General features: G+C 38.3%; 1 protein-coding gene across 2 annotated transcripts in view; it reads right to left on the reverse strand.

Moving 5' to 3' along the window:
* Positions 1 to 23,376, reverse strand: part of HIPK3 (homeodomain interacting protein kinase 3) — a gene marked incomplete at both ends in the record, with an annotated part of 62,691 nt that extends 39,315 nt beyond the window's left edge. For both annotated transcript variants that reach the window (XM_079707451.1, XM_079707450.1), the window contains one exon: positions 22,283 to 23,376. In XM_079707451.1, coding sequence (XP_079563577.1) covers positions 22,283 to 23,376 — 1,094 coding nt within the window. The remainder of the gene's footprint in view (positions 1 to 22,282) is intronic.
* Positions 23,377 to 26,753: the final 3,377 nt, after the last annotated feature.

Here is a 26,753-nt window from a genome sequence, read left to right on the forward strand (position 1 = left end):
TCAAAAATAAAAGTATTTTTTGTAGAACTGACACATTCTAGAATTCATCTAGAAATCCAAAGGACCAGAAACAATCCTTTGAAGAATAAGCAAAAGGACTCATACTATCGATCATGGTAATGACACTGTGATACTGGTATAAAAATAGACAAATGAATAGAACAGAACAAAGAATCCAAAAACAGATACACACATATAAGGTCACCTGGTTTGTGACAAAATTGTCCCTTCCATGTAGTGGAATAATAAGTGGTGCTCAGTTAAGGGATATCCATGTGGAAAAAAATGTACATTAATCCCTAGCTCATACTATACACAAAAATCAATCCCCAAAAAATGGCAGAGCTAAATGTGAAAAGTAAAACAATAAAAGTTTTAAAAGAAAACAAGCAGAAAAAAATCTTAGTGAACTCAGAATACATGAAGATCCCTTAGATAGGACACAAACGGTGTTAATTATAAAGGAAATTTTTGAGAAATAAAACTATTTTAAAATAAGATTATTATGTATTAAAAGAGTCCACGTACTCACCCAAGGCAGCCTTAAGAGAGTGAAAAGCAAACCACAGAATGGAAGAAGTTATTTTTCTCCTAAAGTTTCATATAGAGAATATATACTTTAAAAACCACAAATGAACAATAAGAAAGCCAAGCAAATAGAAAATTAGGCAAAGGCTTCCCTGGTGGCACAGTGGTTAAGAATCCGCCTGCCAATGCAGGAGACGGGTTCCAGCCCTGGTCCGGGAAGATCCCACATGCTGCGGAGCAACTAAGCCCGTGTGCCACAACTACTAAGCCTGCGCTCTAGAACCTGCAAACCACAACTACTGAGCCCATGTGCCACAACTACTGAAGCCCACACACCTAGAGCATGTGCTCCGCAACAAGAGAAGCCACGGCAATGAGAAGCCCGCGCACCGCAACGAGGAGTAGCCCCCGCTCACCACAACTAGAGAAAAGCCCGTGAGCAGCAACGAAGACCCAACGCAGCCAAAAATAAGTAAACAAATAAATAAATTTATAAAAAAAGAAAATTAGGCAAAAGAAACTTCACAAACTAGGACAGCCAAACAGTCAATAAACTTGACTTGGGTGGTGGTTATATGGGTCAGTTCACACTGTAATTTATTAAGCTGTAAACTTAAAATTTGTGTACTGTATCTTATACGTCAACGTAAGTTTACCCCTCCTCCCAAAATGTCTGTATTAACCAATATTAACACAATTTCTAAGATTTCACAGTTTCTACTCCAAAGAATAAAGCAGCACATATACCTAATGTAGGCCACCAGAGAATAATTATCGGAGACTCCTTATCATCTTGTTACCATTATTAATTTCCTTTAAACCATACACTTTTTTTTTAAGTAGCTTCTACTTATAAAATGTCCCAAGACTGTATTGTTTTACATGCATATGGAGTTTAACCTTCATAAGAACCTTTAAAGTAGCTAATATTATTTTACATATGAGTAAACTGAGGTTCAGAAAGGTTAAACAACTTGCTTTAAGGGACACAATAAGTGGCAGAGCTGAAATTATGAACCTGTGAATAAATAATGTGGTATTATTTAGCACCAGACATAAGTATGTTTCATTTGTTTTTTTACTTAAATTCTATCCTTCTTTGAAAACACTTTGTATTTAATGTCTCATATGAACCACTAAAAAGGATAGTTTTCTTATAAGCCCTAAAAAAGGAATATCATCATATCCAAAATACTATATCGTGTTTAGAATCTTGTTACTAATTCAATGACATATTAGTCTCTCTGAAGGACTTATATATTAATGGAAAGCAATTTAGAGTAAATAAAATCTTGAAAAGATTCAAATACATTTCTGTCATGTTACATAGCTTCACCATCATATTACTCAAATGAGTTTATTCAATGAGTTTATTCCTTCTAAATACTTCTAAAACTATTTTGTTTGAAAATGATATCCTGTTTCCAGATGACTTTTGCAGTCACTGATTGTCAATTTCTTCCATTATGTTTTCCCATTTACAGAGAAGCTATATCCTTAGATTCAGAGAATAATTTATTATTACTTTGTTATTACTCAAAATCTATAAATACACCCCATTACATACATGTAAAAGAGTTATTTATAAATGTTGATATGCCAAATCTCATTTAGGCATACTGCATTTCACTAGTCTCTTCTATAAAGTAAGTTGGACTAAATGCCTATGTAGCTGTTTCCACCTCTAACTATTTGCTTGTACATCCAACATCCTTAATACAAATATTTTTATCTTTAGGAACTGTTGATGATTAACTTAGCCTTACAGGAAGGAAAGGAAAAAATCCACGTTTATTTTATAATGCCAGAGAGCATTCCGCTACAATATGAAACAGCTCCTTACCACAGAGAGACTCCTGACATAACAGATATACAGGGCTAGTGTTATCAGAGGGTGTACGATAAAAACTATTGAAAGTTACCAAATGCTTCCTAAGTACAACATTTTACCCACACATTTTTAAGTATTCTAATCCCTTTTTTTGATTACTTTATCAGCCTTTTCCAATTGTATACAACTATTTCAAGGACAAAGGCATGCTATAATCTTGATGCCACCACAATTAGGTTTCCAAAAGGTCGTTTGTGACATTTGCTGATCAGAACTGAAGGGGTAAAAAAGAGCAAAGTAGTTAAAAAAAAAAAAAAAAGTCTTCTAATACATCTGTGTGTGCACACATCTGTGATCTCTCAAACCAATCCATAACACACCTCTAACAATGCAGGATAAGAAGAGTAAGAGGCAGACACTATAGGTTAAAAAATCAATTACTAATCTAGTACAGAAGGCCAGACCAGAACAAGGCGGTGAGAAGAGCATGGCAAAATTTACCTATGAGGATATTTCAGAGGTAAAATCAATAGGATCTGGTCATACAATGATTAGATACATAGCACAGAAACAGCCAACACTAAATAACAAAGGAAATGGTTCCTTTAATAATTTTGATATGTAATATGGGAGGATGAGAAAACTTTGGGAGAAAGATGAATCATTTGAACATGAGTTAGTAACATCCAGAGACTGCCCAAGGAGATAACTGGAAACAAACTAGGTGTTCAAAGGGAGAGCAGGGCTACAAGAAGGTATTTGAAAATTTACGATATTAAGCAAACAAATTGAAGTCATGGGAGAGAGTAAGATCTCCAAGAGGCAACTATATTGAATGAGAAAGGGGCCGAAACTGAACCCTGAAGAATTTACTCATTTAAGAGGTGAAAAAAAGAACAAGAAAGTTTGTCAGAGAAGTGAAAGGATCTGAGGGTATAGTGTTTAGGAAACCAGTACAGAACATTTCAATAAAATAAAGCACTAACAGCAGTGAAAGACAGAGGTCCAGCCAAATGTGGACTCAAAAAAAAAAAAAAAATCTACCAAATTTGGTGATTAACAAACCAGTCATCGGTGCCTTCAGCAGAGGAGTTTCAGGAAGATGAGGGGAAATCTCTGAAGAAGGAGCATGGTAAAATGGATAGACTGAACTGAGCTCAAATCACAGCTCTGCAATGAGCTGTGTACCACTGCGCAAGTTGCTCAACGTATCTGAATCTCAAATTCCCCAGTTGTCAAATAAAGACAGTACTACCACTTATCATGGTTGCTATAAGGGTAAAGGGTAATTATGAAAAGTTTCTGGCACAGTGGCTGGTACTAAGCAGTCAATAAATGCTGCTTTTATATGAACTCTGTTTACTTTTACATTCTCATTCCCCACATAAAAGAGTATCTACCAGTACAACGTATGACAGAGAAGACAGATGTAAAACTTTTTAAAATGTAATGAAGAGGGCTTTGCTGGTGGCGCAGTGGTTGAGAGTCCGCCTGCCGATGCGCAGGGGACACGGGTTCGTGCCCCGGTCCGGGAAGATCCCACATGCCACGGAGCAGCTAGGCCCGTGAGCCGTGGCCGCTGAGCCTGCGTGTTCGGAGCCTGTGCTTCGCAACGGGAAAGGCCACAGCAGTGAGAGGCCCGCGTACCGCAAAAAAAAAAAAAAAAAAAAAAAAAAAAAGTAATGAAGAGTGAAGATAAAATTTAAATGATTTTGCTTTTTGCCTATTTACAGCCACCAATTTGAAAAACCAGAAATACCCTTGTGATGACAAGAATGTGAGGAAAAGGACACGTTCACACATTATTGGTAAGACTGTGCACTGGAATGGTACAACATTTCTGAAAGGAAATTGGCAGTGCCCAGCAGCACAACGTACATATCCTTTGACCCAACAATCCTCCTTCTAGAAATGTTGTGGAAATGTACCTTCAAGTGTCCAAGGACTTCCAGAAGGTTCCTGGTAGCATTATCAGAAAACAAATGAAATGTACATCATAGAGAAATGTTTAAAGAATAAAACATATAAAAATTATAAAGCAGAGTCACAATAAAGGGGAAAACTGTTCCTGTTTTGCTTCTTAGGCTTCTGTATTATTGAATTTTTTTCTGACAGTGAGCATCCATAACTATTATAATTCTAAAAACATTAAATCAAATAAATTTTAATTAGTACACTGGTTTTAGATGAATATATTCAAAACTTTTTGTAATTCACTGTTCTATCAAAAAAAAAACACACACACATTTGTTCTTTTTAATGTCAAAGTTTAGCACATATTAAATTCTCTCCTAAGTAATACAATCTTGCCACACCAACTGATGACTAAATTATTCACTGGCCACTGAACTGGCACTCTTCCGTGGCAGCAGGCACTCTGTTAATAACATCCAGGGTGCTGAATTCCATTCACGGGAAATGCTGAAGACTCAGAAACAAACAGGCACATGCATTCTGAGGTGTGTGGGGTCAGGACCAACATCTAATCCATGACATCATTACATTCTATTACAGTACATTCATGACACTATATACACCTTTGAAACAAAGCTATATAGCACAAGGGGAAAAACTGATAACCTTAGAAATTACAGGCTTTTATTCAACTTAATTTTAAAAACCATCACGAAAGTTTTCTTTTTAACCTGTTATACTGTTAGTTATTTCTATTTCTATATAACTACTATATTCAATTCTAGAATAGTCATTCCAATCTGACATAAAATTACTGATTAGCCGTTCATATGGCATTACATTTATTACGTATTTTACATCTAAAATCAACAGAATTAACAAACTCACTGTGACCAAGCTTTTACAAACCGATTTTGTCCTACGCCGTACTAGTATTACTTAGCATTTATGTACTGTTATCTTATAACTTAACATCACACCTATACAGCAAGAGGATCATAATACAGCTTTAAACCATCAATGTGCAAATATATAAAGTTAAGTAGCCTCCTCACGAGTCACATATACTAAGTAAATCAGTACTAGAATTAGGGTTAAAATTCAGAATTCCTAGTCTGCTAGTTCTACCCAAATCCTATGATATTTTTCACGTTGTTTCTTTTTCGTTATTACTGAAATCATTTGTGAAATCATAAGCACTGATTTGTCATTATATAAAAGAATTAAGTAAGAGATTATCTTAGAAGAGTTTATTAGGGAGAATAAAGTATGGGCTCTTCAAAATACAGGAAATGATTATATGGGAAATGCCATATTATTTTTCATTTCATTTCAGGAAGGATGAAGGGAAGTAAGGAGAAAATTGGGAAGAAATGAAATTAGAAGTTACAAGTGCCTAGGCACAAAGAACTGAAGGGGGTCTTAAATAACCTTTACAGGATTTAATACTTAGAATATCTAGATTAATTCCAAAGCTGTTTCCAAACGGACAGAATTTAGTACAAGGCAAAGTAGTCGTATTCTCTTTTCTCTCCTTCTTTCACTTCTCTTTAAGTACCTAAGGAACTAAACTAAGTAGTTTAGTTCCTTAGGTACTTAAAGAGACCTTATCTAAACTATAGTCCCTTGGCACAGACAGCCCAAGGACAGTCCTCTAAGCAAGATACTAATACACTTTGTTCTAAATTGGGTCTTCGTTGCTGCACAGGGACTTTCTCTAGTTGTGGTGAGCAGGGGCTACTCTTCGTTGCAGTGCACGGGCTTCTCATTGCAGTGGCTTCTCTTGTTTCAGAGCACAGGCTCTAGGTGCGTGGGCTTCAGTAGTTCAGTAGTTGTGGCATGCGGGTTCAGGAGTTGTGGCTCACAGGCTCTAGAGCGCAGGCTCAGTAGTTGTGGCGCACGGGCTCAGTTGCTCCGCAGCATGTGGGATCTTCCCAGACCAGGGCTCGAACCCGTGTCCCCTGCACTGGCAAGTGGATTCTCTCTTTTTTTAAAAAATATTTATTTATTTATTTATTTATTTCTGGCTATGTTGGGTCTCCCTTGCTGCACACAGGCTTTCTCTAGTTGTGGCGAGTGGGGGCTACTCTCCGCTGCAGTGCGTGGGCTTCTCACTGCGGTGGCTTCTCTTGTTGTGGAGCACGGGCTCTAGGTGCACGGGCTTCAGTAGCTGTGGTACATGGGCTCAGCAGTCATGGTGCATGGGCTTAGTTGCTCTGTGGCATGTTGGATCTTCCCGGACCAGAGGTCAAACCCATGTCCCATGCATTGGCAGGTGGATTCTTAACCACTGCACCACCAGGGAAGCCTTAGTTCAGGATTTTAAACTGAGATATATTTATGTTCCTCAGATAAAATACATGTATCTAGTCCACTTGTTAATCAAGTTTCTTATGGCTAGCAGAATCAGTTACTTTATGTAAGTGGGGGTGAGTCTATGTTAGAATTCTAGTTACCAAAAGGGAAATTTTTTTAACAGTGAAAGATGCCTGAAAACAAAGAGGCCTACTTCATGTAATTCCCAAAAAAATTTCCCTCGATATAAACTTAAAGAAAAGACTACATAGAGAAGAATAAACTCATGGCCTCAGAACAGTCTAGACATCTAAAAGAGGTCTATGAACTTCTGTATCTGTTTCTATAATATACCTGTAATTACCCCAAAAAAGTATTTATTTCTTAAAATTTAAAACCACAAAAAAGTGACATCACAAAAAGATTATACTTATCCTACTATATGAAATACTCCCACACACCTTAAGTACCCATGGGTATAAGCAGGACCTAGTTTTAAAAGGGAAGTCTCCTGTGATTACTGAAAAGAGCTCAGGGTGAGGTTGGACAAATAAATGTGTTAGGATACTATTAAAAGTTATGCATGTATGGGTAGGGGATTGTATAAGAAGATATCAAAAGTCCCTTCCAACTTTAAAATTTTGAGTCTATGTTCCAGTAATTCACAATAAGAGTAAGTATTTCCTAATTAAGGCTCAGTGAGTGCCTATTCCACATATAAATACCCTACTATGCTAAATATAGCTCAGAAGGAATGACTACAGGGTAGTTCAGGAAAAGACCATCCAGGAGGTAACATCTAAGTTAAGCCTTGAAGGATGAATACAATTTTCTTAGGAAGAACAGAGAAGGATATTCAGGCCTAGACAAAGGAATAGGAGTGAAAAGTACACAGCATGTTCAGAAAGTATTACTAGGCAAGGGGTGCTCTGAGGGTAAATTGTACTATAAAGCTGAAAAGGAAAGATGAATCAAAATGTTAACATAGACAAAATGCATTATGTATTGACTATACCCACTGGTCAATCTACATTCTTAAATTCTGACGTATATTAAAGGTAGTTTTAACATTGAAATTCTCAATATGTATTTCTATAACTATGTATGGGGACAGATGTTAACTAGACTTACTGTGGTGATCATTTCACAATATATACAAATATTGAACCATTATGTTGTACACCTGAAACTAATATAATATTATGTGCCAATTATACATCAATAAAAAAATTCTCAATGTGACCTCAAATTTGGGGGAAAATGATGATATAAATAAAAACAATTCAAGGGACCCCAAATATTCATCTCTGAAAAAGAACAAAGTTGGAGGGCTCACACTTCCTGATCTCAAAACTTATTACAAAAGCTATGGTAGGGCTTCCCTGGTGGCGCAGTGGTTGGGAGTCCGCCTGTCGATGCAGGGGACACGGGTTCGTGCCCTGGTCTGGGAGGATCCCACATGCCGCAGAGCGGCTGGGCCCGTGAGCCATGGCCACTGAGCCTGCGTGTCCGGAGCCTGTGCTCTGCAACGGGAGTGGCCACAACAGTAAGAGGCCCACGTACCGCAAAAGAAAAAAAAAAAAAAAAAAAGCCACTCTCTAGGAAACTACCAGTATATTCCATGGATATTAAGAACTATGATAATTATTTTGGGCATTTAATTTGAAAGTGTTTAAGACCTAATTGCATTTATTTATTTTTTATTATAGAAAATTTCAAATACGTACAGTTGAACCACCATCTACCAACCACCCAGCTTCAAAAATTACCAGTGCATCAACAAAAAGACTCTAAAATTATAACGGCTACCCACTAGGTAGTAGTTGGAAAATCCCAGGTATATTACATTTATAAATACTTCAACAGGGGACTTCCCTGGCAGTCCAGTAGTTAAGACTCCGAGCTCCCAATTCAGGTCCCTGAATCGGGGACCATTCGGGTTCGGTCCTGGTCGGGGAACTAGGAACCCACATGCTGCATGGGGCAGGCAAAAAAAAAAAAAAAAAAAAAAAAAAAAAAATTAACTTTTTTGGGTGGGCAGGAGGGCTGTGTTGGGTGTTAGCTGCAACATGCAGGAATCTTTGTTGTGTTGCACGGGCTTCTCTCTAGTTGTGGCGTGCTGGGCGTTTGTTTGTTTGTTTGTTCTCTCTAGTTGTGGCACGCAGGCTCCAGAGCGCGTGGGCTCTGTAGTTTGCAGCACGTGGGCTCTCTCGTTGAGGTGCAAGGGCTCGGTAGTTGTGGCACGCAACCTTAGTTGCCCTGCAGCATGTGGGATCTTAGTTCCCCAACCAGGGATCAAACCTGCGTCCCCTGCATTGGAAGGTGGATTCTTTATCACTGGACCATGGGAAGTCCCAGAAAATTTTTTTTAAAAATACCTCAACAGGGGCTTCCCTGGTGGCTCAGTGGTTGAGAGTCCGCCTGCCGATGCAGGGGACATGGGTTCGTGCCCCGGTCTGGGAGGATCCCACATGCCGTGGAGCGGCTGGGCCCGTGAGCCATGGCCGCTGAGCCTGCGCGTCCGGAGACTGTGCTCCGCAACGGGAGAGGCCACAACAGTGAGAGGCCCACGTACCTCAAAAAAACAAACAAACAAACAAACAAACAAAAAAAACCTCAACATATAAAACTTTAAGAGGTACTTTAATAATAATAACCACAATTCTATTATCACACATTAAAAAATTCAGTAATTCCTTAATATCATCTGACATCCCATTTTTCTCTACTGCCTTATAACTGTCTCTTTACAGTTGATGTGTTCAATTAGTATTTAAATGGAGGTCACACATGAAATTTCTATTTAAATAGTTTCATAGAGTAAGATTACTCTACAGAAACTTATATTGACAAAAAAAAAGTCCAAAGATATACAGTTAACCAAATGCAAATTGCAAAACAATGTATTCTGTGACACTGTTTTTGTTTAAATATTTTTCTTAATATATGATAAGAAAAAGTAGTCATTTCTAGGGGATAAACAATAACCATTGATTTGGGGGAATTATAAAAACAGCCTAAAATAACTTAACTTTAAAAACAAAATGTCATGATTTAGCTTAAAATTTTTTAAAGGCTATTACTTCACTTCCTCTGATTCAGGCAGTCATGTCTAGTAGAGCTCTCCAGGTTAAGTGTATATATATAGAAATATACTCTGAATCATAATGACATTCCTATTTGACAAATGAGAAAGCTGAGGCCATGGAAGTCAGGTGTTTGTCTAAACTCACACACAATTTAAGTCAACAAATATCAACCATAACAAAGCATCTATCTCAAGGGAAAAAAATTAATTCTAGTAAAAAACAAAATAGACACATTAATAGTAAAACGTATCTCAAATCTATCGATTTCTTTCCACTGGCACCACCTCTTCTCTGTGGATTGATTACTTTAATGCCTCCTTCCTAATGGTTTTTCTACTCCTACTTTCATTCTTGTCCCCTTCCCCCTTGAAAGAGCAGCCAGAGAGATAAAGACATAAACCATATTGTGGCTACCCTCCAACCTCAATCACACCTCTACTACTATACCCACTCCAACAGGCCAAAGTCTCATTGGCAGGCTTTCGGATTCTTTATCTAACCAAGCTCTTTCTAATCTCAGAGCCTTCACGTGTGCTCTTTCCTCTGTCTAGGTCTCTCATTCCAACCACGGTGGATGTCAGGCTCCCATCAGATCTTAGTTTAATATATCATGTCCTTAGAGCTTTTTCCCTGTCCACCCAATCTAAAGTAGGTCCCTACAACTGATTAGCTATTTGGAAAAAGAACATTAGATCCACACCACACACCAATTACAAGAATAAACTCGAAATGGATTAGAGATCTAAATGCTAAAAAACTATCTCAATAAGTACTAGAAGAAAAGAGGGCAAATGCCTCTTTAAACTTGGTGTACAAAAAAGGTTTTCTAACTATGATTTAAAATCCAGAAGCAATAAAAGATTGATAAAATTGACCACACACACACACACAAAATTTTCACAAGGCAAAAAACATAAAAAATGAAAAAAAAGGGCAACATATCATACATAAAGAGCTAATATCCCTCATATATAAAGAAATCTTAAAATCTGAGGGACAAAGGACCAAATGCTTGATAGAAAAATGGGCAAAAGATATGAATAGGCAATTCACAAACATACACACACATACACACACACACCCTATAATTTTAAAATGATCCTTAAACATGAGATATTTAACTTCACTCATAAGACACATGCAAATTAATACCCCAAATATACCACGCTTGGCAAAATTTTAAAAGAATGACAACATATTCTGTTGGCAAGGCAATAGAGAAGCAGGCACTATCATACATTGTTGATTAGAATGCAAATTTATACAGTCCTTACTGAAAAGAATTTGGCAATATTTAACAAAACTACACGTGTATTTACCTTTTGACTAATTCCACTTCTGGAAATTTACCTTGAAGATGCAATTCCAACAAGACAAAAATACATATGTACAGAGTTATTCTTTGCAATTGTTTGTAATTGGGATACACAATAGTTAGAAAAATGGTTAGGAATTCCCTGGAAGTCCAGTGGTTAGGACTCTGTGCTCTCACTGCTGAGGGCCCAGGTTCAATCCCTGATCAGGGAACTAGGATCCCACAAGTCGCGTGGTGCAGCCAAAAAAAAAAAGAAAAAAGAAAAATGGCTAAATAAACTATGGTAATACACACAATAAAGGGTATTAAGCAGCAAAACAGAAAGAGAAAGATCTCTGTGAAATGACATGAAGCGATTTCCAGGAAACACTGTTAAGGGAAAATAGCCAAGTGCAAACAGGTATCTACAGTATGTTATCTTTCTTATAAAAGGGGAACTGAGACATTTGTCTGCTTACTTGCACCCGCTGCCAAACACACACACACACACACACACACACACACACACACACACACACACACACACACACACCACAGAATAAATTAAAAAATCAATGATTATGATTACCAAAAGGGGTTGGGTAGGAATGAGGTAGAAAGAATGAGGGGAGTCACGGAAGAGGGGGCATGACACTTCTGAGATAATATTTTAATATTGCTCTGATTTTCAGAACTATGTTAATGTTTCAAATAGTCAAATAAATAAACAAGGATATAAAGGACCCAAAATGGAATACAATGCAATGAACTTAATTATATTTCAAATAAATAATAATCACATTGAAGATGGGGGAAAGGGGAGTTGAGGAAGAACTAACCTGACTAACTTTGGAACCCAGTACTTTGAAGACATCCTCCAAGTCTAAGGCTAAAGAATAAAACAACTATAAATAAATGCATACTCCGGCTAGTAAATTAGCAGTGGTATGGGTTAGCAATTCCAAAACTACTTGAAGTGTACTCTAGAATTGAGCAAAGAAGTAACACTGTGGATAATGAGAGCCAAGTTTCTTCATGTCAGAGAAGAGATCATAAATAAAGGAAGGAGACAGAATGAACTCTGAGGTGTCAGAACTAAACATGTCAGTATGAATTCATTGTTTTAATATATAAAGATAGATAAAGAATTACATATACACACAAAGACAGACAAACACACACACACACACACACACACACACACACATCTTCTAGCTTTGCCACTCAAAGGACCTAAAAGCAATAACACCCTAGTACCAATGAGCACATCTGGGACTAGCATCCAGATCTTGTTTCCTAAATACCATTATCTCCAAAAACAGGAACCAATGGTCCTTAGAAAAATGGCCAATACCAAGCATGGAGCAGGAAAAGTACAAAGTAAGCCTGGAACATCTTGTGCTGTCAGCAAGTAAGCTCTCAAGGAAGGATGGGGCCATGTTGAAGGGATACAGGAGCAAGCTTAAAAAGGCTCTTCTTACTAGACAGTTGAGGACAATTGTGCGGTAAAACAAATGACTAGTAATAGATTATAACCCATTGAATATGAATCTATAAGTCTATACAACAACAAACAGAGTGAAGGAAAGCTCTTCCTTACAGGAGAGTTCCTTACAGAGGAATGATAATGATAAAGTTAGAAAATCATCATTTTGCAACCCCACACTTAATAACTGTTAAAGGCCATATTCATCAATGGATGCTAAAATTGGTCTGTGAAAATAAGATGAGAAACAGTATATATGAATAGTCTCAAAGTATCTCTCCACAAGATACTTATTAATTACAAAGAAAAAACATTATAGTAGAAAAGTCTGAAAGTCACCACCTCAGTCAAGTGATCAAAGTTAACATTACTAGTAATGGGACGAACTGACAACATGTGCCTCCCGATATGTGAGAACAAAACATCACTTCTGTAAGTTAAAACACATAACACGAAAACATCAGACAAACCCAAACTACGGAAGTTCTAAAAAATAATTGGCCAGTACTCTTCAAAAGTGTCAGGATCATGAAAGGCAAAGAAAATAAGGAGCTAATCCAGATAAGAGGACACTAGAGAGACATACGTGGCAAATAACGCAACGTGTGATTTTTTTTTACATTGAGATATAGTTGATGTACAATAGTATATACAGGTGTATAACATAGTGATTCACAATTTTTAAAGGTTATATTCAATTTATACTTATTATAAACTACTGGCTATATTCCCTGTGTTCTGCAATATATCACTGTATCTTTATTCTATACATAACAGTTTGTTCCTCTTAACCCCCTACCTCTATCTTGCCCCTCCCCCAACCCATCTCCCCAATGGTAATGACCAGTTTGTTCTCTGTATCTGTCTGTTTCCTTTTTGTTATATTCACTAGTTTGATTTTTTAGATTTCACATATAAATAAGTGTTATCATACAGTATTGTCTTTCTCTGTCTGACTTATTTCACTTAGCATTATACCCTCTAAGTACATCCGTGTTGTTGCAATGGCAAAGTTTCAGTCTTTTTTATGGCTGAGTAGTATACCACTGTATATATATATATATATACATATTGCAATGTGTGAACTTGAACTCTGGGCAAGAAAAAAGTCAACAGTAAGACAACTGGCAAAATCTGAATTAAGTCTATAAATAAGCTACTAGTACTAAATTGATTTTCATTTCCTCGAATCAAATAGTACTGAGCAGTTCAAACAGTTCATCAAATCAATAATACTGATGTTAACCAATGATGATTCTGATTATTGCACTGGGGTTATGCAAGAGAAATGTCCTTATGTTTAAGAATACTGTGTATTCCTAAACATAAGGACATTTCTCTTATAATTATTTAGAGGTAAAGGGGCTTTACATCTAAAACTTGCTCTCAAACACTGTAACAACAGAAAAAATATACCTGTGTATCTGTATGTGTACACACACAGAAAAAGAATGAGTGATACGGGCTTCCCTGGTGGCACAGTGGTTAAGAATCCACCTGCCAATGCAGGGGACACGGGCTTGAGCCCTGGTCCGGGAAGATCCCACATGCTGCGGAGCAACTAAGCCTGTGTGCCACCACTACTGAGCCTGCACTCTAGAGCCTGTAAGTCACAACTACTGAGCCCGTGTGCCACAACTACTGAAGCCTGCATGCCTAGAGCCCGTGCTCCGCAACAAGAGAAGCCACCGCAATGAGAAGCCTGCGCACCACAATGAAGAGTAGCCCCCGCTTGCTGCCACAACTAGAGGAAGCCCTTGCACAGCAATGAAGAAGGGAGGGAGGGAGGGAGGGAAGGAAGGAAGGGAGGGGGGAGGGGGAGGGAAGGAAGGGAGGGGGGAGGGGAGGGAAGGAAGGGAGGGGGGAGGGGAGGGAAGGGAGGGAAAGAAAAGAAGAATGAGTGATAAAACTAGGGTGGTAAAATGCTTATATTTGGAGAATCTGCATATAATTCTTTGTACTATTTTTGCAACTTTTTTATGTCTAAAATTATTACAAAGTAAAAAGTTAAAAAACAAGATAAAACAAAAAAAGTAAGTATCCTGTTAGTCTCTCTCCCTGTTCTTTTCCCATTACTTTTTGGTTATCTACACATTGGATTGTAAACATCATAATGGTAGGGTCTATATTTTTGCTCCTCAATGTATAACCAGCACCCAGCACAATATTTTACACTTTGTAGGCACTAAATATTTTGAATGAAAGACTTAATCATGGGGCTATATTAGAGTTTTCTATTCACATATCTTTTCACTGAGGTCTCCATCAACTGATGAATGGATACATAAAATGTGGTATATCTATACAATGGAATTATTTGGCAACAACAACAAAAAAAGTGAAGTGTTGATACATGCTACAACATAGATGAATCTTGAAAACATTACACTAATTGGAAAAAAGCCAGTTAAAAAAGACAACATAGGGGCTTCCCTGGTGGTGCAGTGGTTGAGAGTCCGCCTCCCGATGCAGGGGACACGGGTTTGTGCCCTGGTCCGGGAAGATCCCACATGCCACGGAGCGGCTGGGCCCGTGAGCCATGGCCGCTGGGCCTGCACGTCCGGAGCCTGTGCTCCACAACGGGAGAGGCCACAACAGCGAGAGGCCTGCGTACCGCAAAAAAAAAAAAAAAAAAGAAACATACTGTATGATTACCTTCATGAAATGTTTGGAAAATGCAAATCTGTAGGGACAGAAAGTGGATTTTTTGTTGCCTAGGGCTAGAGGTGGGAAGATTGTGGAAAGATGGCTAAAGAGTGCTGGGGAGCAGGGATCGGGATTCTTGAGGGGTAAGGAAAATGTTCTAAAATTGTGGTGATGGTGCATAACTGTGAATACACTAAAAGACAATGAATTGTACACTTTAAATGGGTAAAATTCATAGCATGTGATTTACAGCTCAATAAAGGTGTTTTTTAAAAAAAAAACTTTAAGAGCTCTGTCAAAATTTTTATTTGAAGGCCTGATATAGTAGTAATCTATGACTGTGACCACAATGTATGGCACTGAAAACCACTTCATTATAGACTTTTGGAATCTTCTGTTAAAACTTCTGTTAAAACTAAACCCAGCTGACAACTTTTTGTCTAATAAAGATTCCTAAGCAAAAACAACTTTTATGATACAGAGAAGAAGCTGCCAGCAATTTCAGCCAATACTGAGCTCTAAGGTAAGGGTGAGTTTGTGAGAGAACACTCCTTAAGACTAGCCAATCCTGGGAATTCCCTGAAGGTCCAGTGGTTAGGACTTGGCGCTTTCACTGCCATGGCCTGGGTTTAATCCCTGGTCTGGGAACTAAGATCCCGCAAGCCAAAAACAAAAAACAAAAGACTAGTCAATACTAAGTCCTTCTCTACTTTCAAGTCTCATTCAAGTCAAGGGTCATCTTTCCCCAGACATCCTCTCTGAACCCTCACATTAGGCTAAGGGCTCTCCTCTGGGTTCCCACAGCACCCTGCACACACTTCCACCCTAGAACTTCTTGAGACAAACTATTTTTCTCCCCCATTAAATGGAAACCATGTTTTATCTGTATCCCTAGCACCTAGCACAGTGCCAGCACACAAAAAGGGCTCAACAAAAATTGTGTTAATCTTGCGTTGTAAACTTGGACCTGTGCGAACTGTATAAGCCTCAGTTTTCTATTTATTAAATAGGAATTCCACCAAGCGTCTATCTAAGAACACAGAGATTGAGACATGAGGAACAAACTAGGAATTATATGTAGAAGCACTTGAAAAAAGGATGCAGTATACATACACAATCTTCTGTTATTATAAAGTACCCTATATAAAATACTAGTTATTTTTTTATGGGTCATTCTGTGTGCCTTAACTTTGTTACAGGAACTTTGTCTTTGATACTTCAGGGTCTAAAAAGGCAGGAGGGGCTGGGAGTGCCCTAAACCAAAACTGATAAGCCTGAATTGTTTTTTACCATTACATATCTCTTCGTCAACTGTCACATGGAAAAGAGCAGCATTTACTTCAACAACAACTAATGCTAAAAATAAGTAGCAAAGAATACAACCGCTATACAGGTTACTTTCCAGCCCACTTTCCTGTCTCTATGCTCTGAAATGATTCAGAACCACAGGCTAAAATTCTATATTTAAAAAAGAAGAAAAAGATATTTATGACCTGAATGTTGCCACCACACCTCATAAATACAGCACCTTCTGCTGCTAAAACCTTTTATGCATTCAAGAGCCCTACGTGTTCTTGACAGAAACCATACTCAAGCAGCTGAATTTAGAACATGCTGACCTTGAGCAAATCAATGCCCTTAGCATGTACTTCTGGCTTATATCACTACAAGAGCTAGACAGCCTCACCATCTATAGCAGTCAACAATTTCTGGCCACAATCCACTGTCTATTTTAAGATATCCCTACTATGTTTCTGTGTTGCACAGTTCAAAAAAATAGAATAACACATGAATCTGTGTTTAAATGCAAATCGTTTACTTTGGAACCTGGGCTATGTGTATTCCCACTGTGATTAGCTCAAAAATATTTAATTTGGTAAGTTTCACTTCCTGCTTTTTTTTTTTAGCAATTAAAAAAAATTTTTTTTCTCTTTTTTTAATTTATTTATTTTTTAGCTGCGTTGGGTCTTCCTTGCTCCACGCAGACTTTCTCTAGTTGCAGCGAGCGGGGGCTACTCTTCATTGCGGTACACAGGCTTCTCATTGCGGTGGCTTCTCTTGTTGTGGAGCACAGGCCCTAGAGCACACAGGCTTCGGTAGTTGTGGCACGTGGACTCAGTAGTTGTGGCTCTCAGGCTCTAGGGCGCAAACTCAGTAGTTGTGGCGTGCAGGCTTAGTTGCTCCACGGCATGTGGGATCTTCCCAGACCAGGCCTCGAACCCGTGTCCCCTGCATTGGCAGGCAGATTCTTAACCACTGCACCACCAGGGAAGTCCCTCATTTTTTAAATACAATCTATTTTAAACAAAGAGTAAAAAAAAAAAATCAAGTATGAGACACTTCTGATTATTGCCTAATCAGGTTTATAACAAAAACTAAGGCAGAGGGACTTTCCTGGTGGTCCAGTGGTTGAGAATCTGCCTTCCAATGCACGGGACTGGGTTCGATCCCTGGTCAGAGAACTAAGATCCCACATGCCATGGGGCAACTAAGCCTACGCTGCAACTACTGAGCCCCTGCACCACAACTACAGAGCCCCCACACCCTGGAGCCTGCATGCCACAACTAGAAAGCCCATGCACCGCAAATACTAAGCCTGCACACTCTGGAGCCTGCATGCTGCAACTACTGAGCCCACGCACCACAACTAGGGAGAAGCCTGTGCACTGCAAGGAAAGATCCCGCATGCCGCAACTAAGACCCAATGCAGTGTGATGAATTGGGAGATTGGGATTGACATATATACACTAATATGTATAAAATGGTTAACTAATAAGAACCTGCTGTATAAAAAAATAAATTAAATAAAATTCAAAAAAAAGACCCAATGCAGCCTTAAATAAACAAATAAATATTTAAAAAAAAAACTAAGGCAGAATTGACAAAGCTCCAAATAAAAAGTACAAATACTGAAAAATAATGGTTACCTGCTATTTTTATGCAAAGTTATACTAGACATTAAAACACTAGCTGAGAACTTCCCTGGTGGTGCAGTGGTTAAGAATCCTCCTGCCAATGCAGGGGACATGGGTTCAAGCCCTGGTCCGGGAAGATCCCACATGCCGCGGAGCAACTAAGCCTGTGTGCCACAACTACTGAGCCTGCGCTCTAGAGCCCACAAGCCACAACTACTGAGCCCACGTGCCACAAATACTGAAGCCTGTGCACCTAGAGCCCGTGCTCCACAACAAGAGAAGCCACTGTAATGAGAAACCTGCACACCGCAACAAAGAGTAGCCCCTGCTCACCACAACTAGAGAAAGTCCGTGCACAGCAACAAAGACCCAATGCAGCCAAAAATAAATGAAATAATATAATTTTTTAAAAAAACTAGCTGATTAAGGGCTATATTACATTTTCACCAATCTACCATAATATTTACAAACTCTTCTAACTCTTGACCCAACTGACATAAACTCCATTTTTAAATTTTTGTTATCCAAGCAACACCAACTACTGTTTTTACATATAAGAGCCTCATTTTTTTTTTTATCTAAAAACAGAACCTGTGGGCTTCCCTGGTGGCGCAGTGGTTGAGAGTCCGCCTGCCGATGCAGGGGACACGGGTTCATGCCCCGGTCTGGGAAGATCCCACATGCCGCGGAGCGGCTGGGCCCGTGAGCCATGGCTGCTGGGCCTGCATGTCCAGAGCCTGTGCTCCGCAATGGGAGAGGCCACAGCAGTGAGAAGCCCACGTAATGCAAAAAAAAAAAAAAAAAAACAGAACCTGTAATTTAGCAACTGTATAGCTTCTGAAATTCAGGTAAATTATTTACTTGAAATGTATGTATAAAAACAAATTAGAAACTACTAGTTGTACTTAGTAATTATTCATAGCTTATTTTTCTATTCCCAAAAGAGGCTAATATTTGTGCAAAGACCTAATGCTAAAAACCAATATCATAAAATATTTAGTGTCTTAGATTGCTTTTTAAAGGATTTCCTTTACTCTCTTGAAACATTTAATAAACAGGTCATCTCAAGTATAAAAAATAAAGCTCCTTTTTACTCTCATCCAAAAGATTTCAAATAACGAAAAGGAGTCCAGGTATCACACATAACTAAATCTGATATGCCGAATAATGCAGGACCAAAATATAATGAAGTCATTTACTAACAAGTGAACTAAAAATAGAGCCCAAGCAGCTGGAGCCTGGGGGTTTATATAATATGCTAGCTGAGTTCTAAAAGCTCCTAAGACAAAATCCACAGAATACAAAGGCAAGAGGGAAACAACACCATTCCTCTCATGCTGTTAAATCAGATATTAAAATAATTTTTCCAGAAAAATATTAACTAAAAGCTAATCTTGTGTTACATTAAATTGAAAAAAAATTGTCAAGAGCACAGAGGATCAAATAAGTCTAATTACAGGAGATGTCAATTAAGACTCACTACAGTGCCACACTACAATACCTTTTAAACCATCTAAAAGGTTTTAAGGGACTTCCCTGGTGGCGCAGTGGTTAACGATCCACCTGCCAATGCAGGGAATGCGGGTTCAATCCCTGGTCCGGGAAGATCCCACATGCCGCGAGCAACTAAGCCCATGTGGCACAACTACTGAGCCTGTGCTCTAGAGCCGAAGAGCCACAACTACTGAGCCCGCACGCCACAACTACTGAAACCTACACACTCTAAGGTCCGCATACACAACTACTGAGCCCATGTGCTGCAACTACTAAAGCCCGCATGCCTAGAGCCCACGCTCCGCAACAAGAGAAGCCACCTCAATGAGAAGCCCACACACCACAGCGAAGAGCAGCCCCCGCTCGCCTCAACTAGAGAAAAGCCTGCGCACAGCAACAAACCCAACACAGCCAAAAAATAAAAATAAATTAAAAACAGATTTTTTAAATAAATTTTTTAAATTTTTTTAAATAAAAAATAAATTAAAAAAAAATAAAAGGCTTTAAGAACAGTATCTAGCACTCTAATACTAAAAATTATAACATCAGGAATATAAAGGGTAAATTAGGCTATATTCCTAATTTCTAACATATATTTTAGTAAACTTAATTATCACCAAGTGACATAAATGTGGGTTTCCTTCTGATAAACTATTAATGGTAGAACATATGTTTGGAGCTGATTTTTGTAGTAGCTAATTTCTGCTTTATCTTGTCCTGGGTACTAAGGCATGTATTTGCAAGAAGCTAATCAGGGTGAGAGGTATAGTACAAAGGCAGATGCAATACCAGAAAATAACTACCCCGTGTTGGGCCTAAATATATAATCCTCATGTTCTAACAATTTCCAACAATAAACTGCATGTGTTCATCTATTTACTAACTTATTAATAATGGCCAATATTGGCAGATCCTGTATCTGCCCACTGTGCTGGGGCTCGTGGGGCTCCAGAATACATCAAGATGATAAACTCATTTAGGCTGAAATGAAAAGAATTTCCCAAAATTATAAGACTATGAATACAGGGACTTCCCTGGTGGTGCAGTGGTTAAGAATCCGCCTGCCAATGCAGAGGACACAGGTTCGAGCTCTGGTCCGGGAAGATGCCACATGCCGCCGAGCAACTAAGCCCATGAGTCACAACTACTGAGACTGCACTCTAGAGCCCGCGAGCCACAACTGCTGAGCCCGCACGCCTAGAGCCCGTGCTCTGCAACGAGAGAAGCCACCACAATGGGAAGCCTGCGCACTGCAACAAAGAGTAGCCCCCACTCATCGCAACTAGAGAAAGCCCGCACACAGCAACGAAGACCCAACGCAGCCAAAAATAAATTTTTTTAAAAAAGACTATGAATTCAAAAACATTTACAAACTAAAGACAATATTTTGAATCACAGTAATCATTAGCTACCCTCAAGACCATCTATTGTACTCCAGGCTAGCATTAATCATGACACTGTAGTACACAGAAATTATTTTCTTCTTCAAATTCCACCCATAGCACCAACACCAAAACAACATTTACCTAAAGCATATATGGAAAGACCATAATAAAACTTATGAAAAAGTGGCCTGAACATTTGAGGCAGCCATGGAAGTGTGTTTAAATCTTAAAATCACTAATCTGAATTTTTATAACTTTTCTAAATGTTCAGTTACATCAGATGTGTCATTAAAAAGCTAGCTCTCTTAAGTGCTGAAAAATGCCCAAAGATATGTACAAAATTTACTATAAACCTTTTCTCAATATTTAGACTTCTGTTTAATCATCACTGATCACCTATCATTCCTTCAGGTTCTCTATTAACAATAAAAATAACCAATGTCGGGCTTCCCTGGTGGCGCAGTGGTTGAGAGTCCGCCTGCCGATGCAGGGGACACAGGTTCGTGCCCCAGTCCGGGAAGACGCAGTGGCCGCTGAGCCTGTGCATCCGGAGCCTGTGCTCCGCAACGGGAGAGGCCACAACAGTGAGAGGCCCGCGTACCGCAAAAAAATAAAAAATAAAAAATAACCAATGTCTTTAACACAGAACTTTGCAGTAGGAATTTCTATTCTGCTTGAGCAGATTTTATGCCCAAATTTTTTTCTTTTTAATATGAGTTCACTTGTTCCCTCTGTCCTTTGTTTCTTTTCCTGCCTTCTCTTGTGTTTTTTGGGGTTTTCATTACATCATTTTTGGAGTATAATTGCTTTACAATGTTGTGTTAGTTTTTACTGTACAACAAAGTGAATCAGCTATATGTATACATATATCCCCATATCCTCTCCCTCTTGCGTCTCCCTCCCACCCTCCCTATCCCACCCCTCTAGGCGGTCACAAGCTGATCTCCCTGTGCTATGCAGCTGCTTCCCACTAGCTATCTATTTTACATTGGGTAGTGTATATATGTCCATGCCACTCTCTCACTTCGTCCCAGCTTCCCCTTCCCCACCTGTGTCTTCAAGTCCATTCTCTACGTCTGCGTCTTTATTCCTGTCCTGCCCCTAGGTTCTTCAGAACCTTTTGTTTTTTTAGATTCCATATATATGTGTTAGCATACGGTATTTGTTTTTCTCTTTCTGACTTACTTTACTCTGTATGATCGTCTCTAGGTCCATCCACCTCACCACAAATAACTCAATTTCGTTCCTTTTTATGTATGCCTAGATTTTTAAAACCTCAAGCCTAAACTGAACTTATCTTGATCTCTATTTATCCAAAGCAGTCTTTTTCACCACATACACACACAAAATTATTTCATTCAGCAAAAATTCAACATCAAATAACCAAAAAATAGTTGTCACCTACCTGTAGTACCGAGATTGCAGATATGTTGAACAAACAGTCTTTGATACGTGACTGGCAGACCCAAAGTCTATTACTTTAACCCTATATGGCTGTCGAACAGGATCCACCAACATAATATTCTCTGGTTTGAGGTCTGCGTGAATTAAACCAAGACTTTTCAATTTTTTCAGTGCAGTGGCCACTTGCTGAAGAATGGGTCGAATTACTTTTAGTGGCAGAGGACTGAACTTATTTTGTTTCAGAAAGTCATACAAGTTTTGTTCCAGCATCTCAAAGACTAAACAAGTATGGTTACGGTGCTGAAAGCATTCATAAGCTCGTACAAAGTTATATTCATCAGCATTTTCAGTACTGAGCCTTGCTAATATGCTCACTTCTATCTGACCTTGACGTGCATAAGAAGGGTGGTTCTTCAAAATTTTGATTGCTACAATTTCATTTGTCCCTCTTTTCCAGCATTTGACTACCTGGCCAAAAGTGCCTCGACCAAGAAAATCAAGGACTTCATAAGTATTTTTCATGGAGCATAAGACTTCATGCTGTACTAACTGATAGTCACCTTCTCCAGTGGTACAATTCTGTTTTGTTCCTGTGGTAGCTGTCACAACTGTCACTGGATTTCCCATGTTGGTTTGCAACATTGCAGGAAGTATGGACAACTCATCCACAATCTGCATTGCGCTATGATTATCCAACTCCTCACTCTTGCGCTTCAATCCACATCGCTGGGGGCCTTCTAGGAAATTCAACCTGTGTCGCCACGCCCCAATCTGAGGTGCCTCCACTTGAGTTTGCTGCGCCTGAGCTGCTATAACCTTTGTAGCACCCGCAGTGCTTTTTAAAACAACAGCACTTGTCTGCAATGAAAGGTTGTGTCCTCGAGGTCTGTTAAATGGTATCTTTGTCTGAAAAGCACTACCCTTCGCGGGAGGATGAGAATTTCCAACGTTTCTACCATTCACATAGGTCCGTGGATAGTTTCTTTCCTGGAATACACAACTGCTTGGCTCTACTTTGAGTTTCTTCACACTACAAAAGGCACTTGACTGAGTTTGATAAATATACGGTGGGTAGACCAAGACTTGTGAGGCCATACCTGCAAAAGAAAAAAAGGGCCATGTTAGCTACAAAATTTTAATTTTTTAAATCTCATGAAGAAAACATTTAAGGATCAAGTCCATAATTTATAAAAATAGTTAAATTCCATTAAGATTTTTTCCCCTTGGAGGAGAAAAACATTTTCAATGTTCCATTTTAGTTACTTAGTACTTCAGATATTTTGTGTACTGCATGAAAGGTCAGGACTAAACAGCTGAGTGCATTCATTTAATCAATAAATATTTACTGCTAAGCTACAATGGCCAAGATATGCCCTAAGCACTATACCAACCATTTTCCCTCCAAAAGGAAAGGTACAGATCCTTAAACTGTACACATTTGGCAAAAGTAAAACATTCTATTACCAATATATCATTTATGAACCAATGACCAAAACCGAAAATATATATTACATAAATGTAGTTACATTCCATAAACCTAAAGCTCCAGAACTGCCTCAGGGAGAAAAAAAAATCAATTGTAAAAATAAGTATATAAGCCAGATAGAGTTCGTTTTCACAATGTCCTCTTTACTTAACGTCATTTTCCACATCCACCCTTGTAGCAAACTCCTTTACATTCAAATCAAAGTGATACATTTTTTTTCTTTTGGCTTGTGGGATCTTAGTTCTCCAACCAGGGATTGAACCCAGGCCCTCAGCAGTGAAAGCACTGAATCCTAACCAGGGAATTTCTGAGACAATACCTTTTTTTTTTTTTAGACTTTCTATTTTATATTGGAGTATAGGTGATTAACAATGTTGTGTTGGTTTCAGGTTTACAGCAAAGTGATTCAGTTATACATATACATGTATCTATTCTTTTTCAAATTCTTTTCCCATTTATGTTGTTACATAATATTGAGCAGTGTTCCCTGTGCTATACAGTAGGTCCTTGTTGGTTATCCGTTTTAAATATAGCAGTATATACATGTCAATCCCAAACTCCCTAACTATCCATTCCCCCCTGGTAATCATAAGTTCATTCTCTAAGTCTGTGAGTCTGTTTCTGTTTTGTAAATAAGTTCATCTTTTTTTTTTTTTTTTTTAGATTCCACATGTAAGCGATATCTTACGATATTTCTCTTTCTCTTTCTGACTTACTTCACTCCGTATAACAATCTCTGGGTCCACCTATGTTGCTGCAAATGGCATTATTTCATTCTTTTTAATGGCTGAGTAATATTCCATTGTACAATACCTTCTTGTTGAAGCCTTGCCTGGAACACCCACACTCACCACTCACCCTCCAGGCAGAATTGGGCATTCAGTGCTCTCGTAAAAGCTTACATATTCCTCTAATTAGCATTCATGATATGACATGCCTGACATTACACTGTAACTGTCAGCACATACAACAGTCTTTCACACTAGATCTGAAACAAAGTGCTCATAATATAGAGTTGGTTTTCAATAAATGTTGGTTGGTTGAATTAACTTCAAAATATTTCTGTTCTCCACAATTTAAAAATCTGTATCATATTCTGGGCAGTCTCCTACTATTTTAACAAATCAAACATCAATTCTTTAACTCAAAAACAACAGATTGCCATCACTATATGTAATATATATAATATTTAAAATAATAAGAGCTACCACCTGCTATGCAACAGTTGAACAAATGCTTTATTTGCAGTATTTTATTTAGTCCCGATTTGCTGTTAAGGAAACTAAAGCTCAGAGGGACTAGGTAATTGGTTCAAAGTCACATAGCTAGGGTGTAGTAAAAGGAGCAGGAAAATACAATGCCCCTTCAGGTAAAAGGCATAAATTTATGCCTCCTTCAACTTCATAAACAATTCTTGTTACAACCTACCACTTGCCTAAGTTGACCTGGCTTTGGCAAGAAATCAGCTACAAAACCTTATTACACAAATTAAGACTTGCTGTCCAATGTGTAAGAGAAAATCGTAAATTGAAATCCTGGAGTTCCAAACCTTTTCATCCATTTTCTTCAAATCTTGTTGGCATCTATTCTATACTTTTACTCAAGGGAGGTTTCAAAACTCCACCAATTATCATCTTTTTAATGAGGCAAAGCCACATCAAAAACTCCTTCTAAACATATCAAGTTCACTCTCTAACTCACTTAACACTGTGAAGCTCCCCAACCTCATCTTCAACAACTTAACATTATCATGATTCTCCTTATTTCAAAGCACTTCTGTGACCCACACCCATAGAAACAGACACAATGACAGATGACGAAACTCACAAACAAGAGTTTCTAAAACAGCTCTTATAAATATACTAATGGATTTAAAGAAGAACATGAACATAAACAGGAGACACGTGAAAATCATTTTAAAAATGGAACTGGTGAGCCTGGAGAACCCTACATACCATACATAGATGGTGGGAAAGAAATTTGGCAATACCTAACAAAATTGCAAATGGATATGTTCTCTGATCAAGAATCAGATAACTCAGATACAGTACAAGACACTCATGCAGCACTGTTTGTAAAGAAACACAACACTGGAAACAACCTAAGCATCCATCCAAAAGGCATCAGTTAGATACACTTTGATACACCAGAGTCTTAAAAAAAACAATGAAAACAATCTTTTTACCCTGCTATAACCTGATTCCCAATATTGTTACATGAAAAAGGCAACATTCAGAAAAATGTGTACTTTACAACAGATATTACCATGTGTGTTTAATTAATAAGGGTAATTATATTATCAATATTTTTGCACATACATTAATACGTGTACATATATAAAGAAGTTGTAGGTTTCTCTGCCTTAGAGAAGAATAAGAATACTGGAGGCAATGAGAAAGATTGACTTTACACTGTACGTCCTTTTTACCACCTTATTTTTTACTATGTACCTGTATTACCTGTTCAAAAAAGTTTTTTAATCATCTGGGAAACCTATTAAAACATACAGATGAAACAATTTCAAGATGAAATAATATATCTGGGATATGTTTCAAAATAACAGATAAAGTGGATGGGGATACAGATAAAATGAAATTAGCCATAAATCATTCATCATAGGAGCTTCATAGTGAATAAAAAGGGGTTCATTATACTATCTTATCTACTTTTGAATATGTATACATTTTTCCTTAATAAAAAGTTAAGTAAGGGACTTCCCTGGTGGGCCAGTGGGTAAGACTCCGCACTCCCAATGCAGGGGCCCGGGATCAATCCCTGGTTAGAGAACTAGATCCCACACACATGGCGCAACTAAGAGTTCGCATGCTGCAACTAAGAGTCCACATGCCGCAACTAGGAAGTCTGCATGCCGTACTCAAGATCCCACATACCGCAACTAAACATGCCACAACGAAGATCCCGCGTGCCACACTAAGACCCTGCACAGACAAAATAAATAAATAAATAATTTAAAAAAAATGTTTAA

Source organism: Hyperoodon ampullatus (assembly GCF_949752795.1).
Source record: "Hyperoodon ampullatus genome assembly, chromosome: 7".
Lineage (NCBI taxonomy): Eukaryota > Metazoa > Chordata > Mammalia > Artiodactyla > Ziphiidae > Hyperoodon > Hyperoodon ampullatus.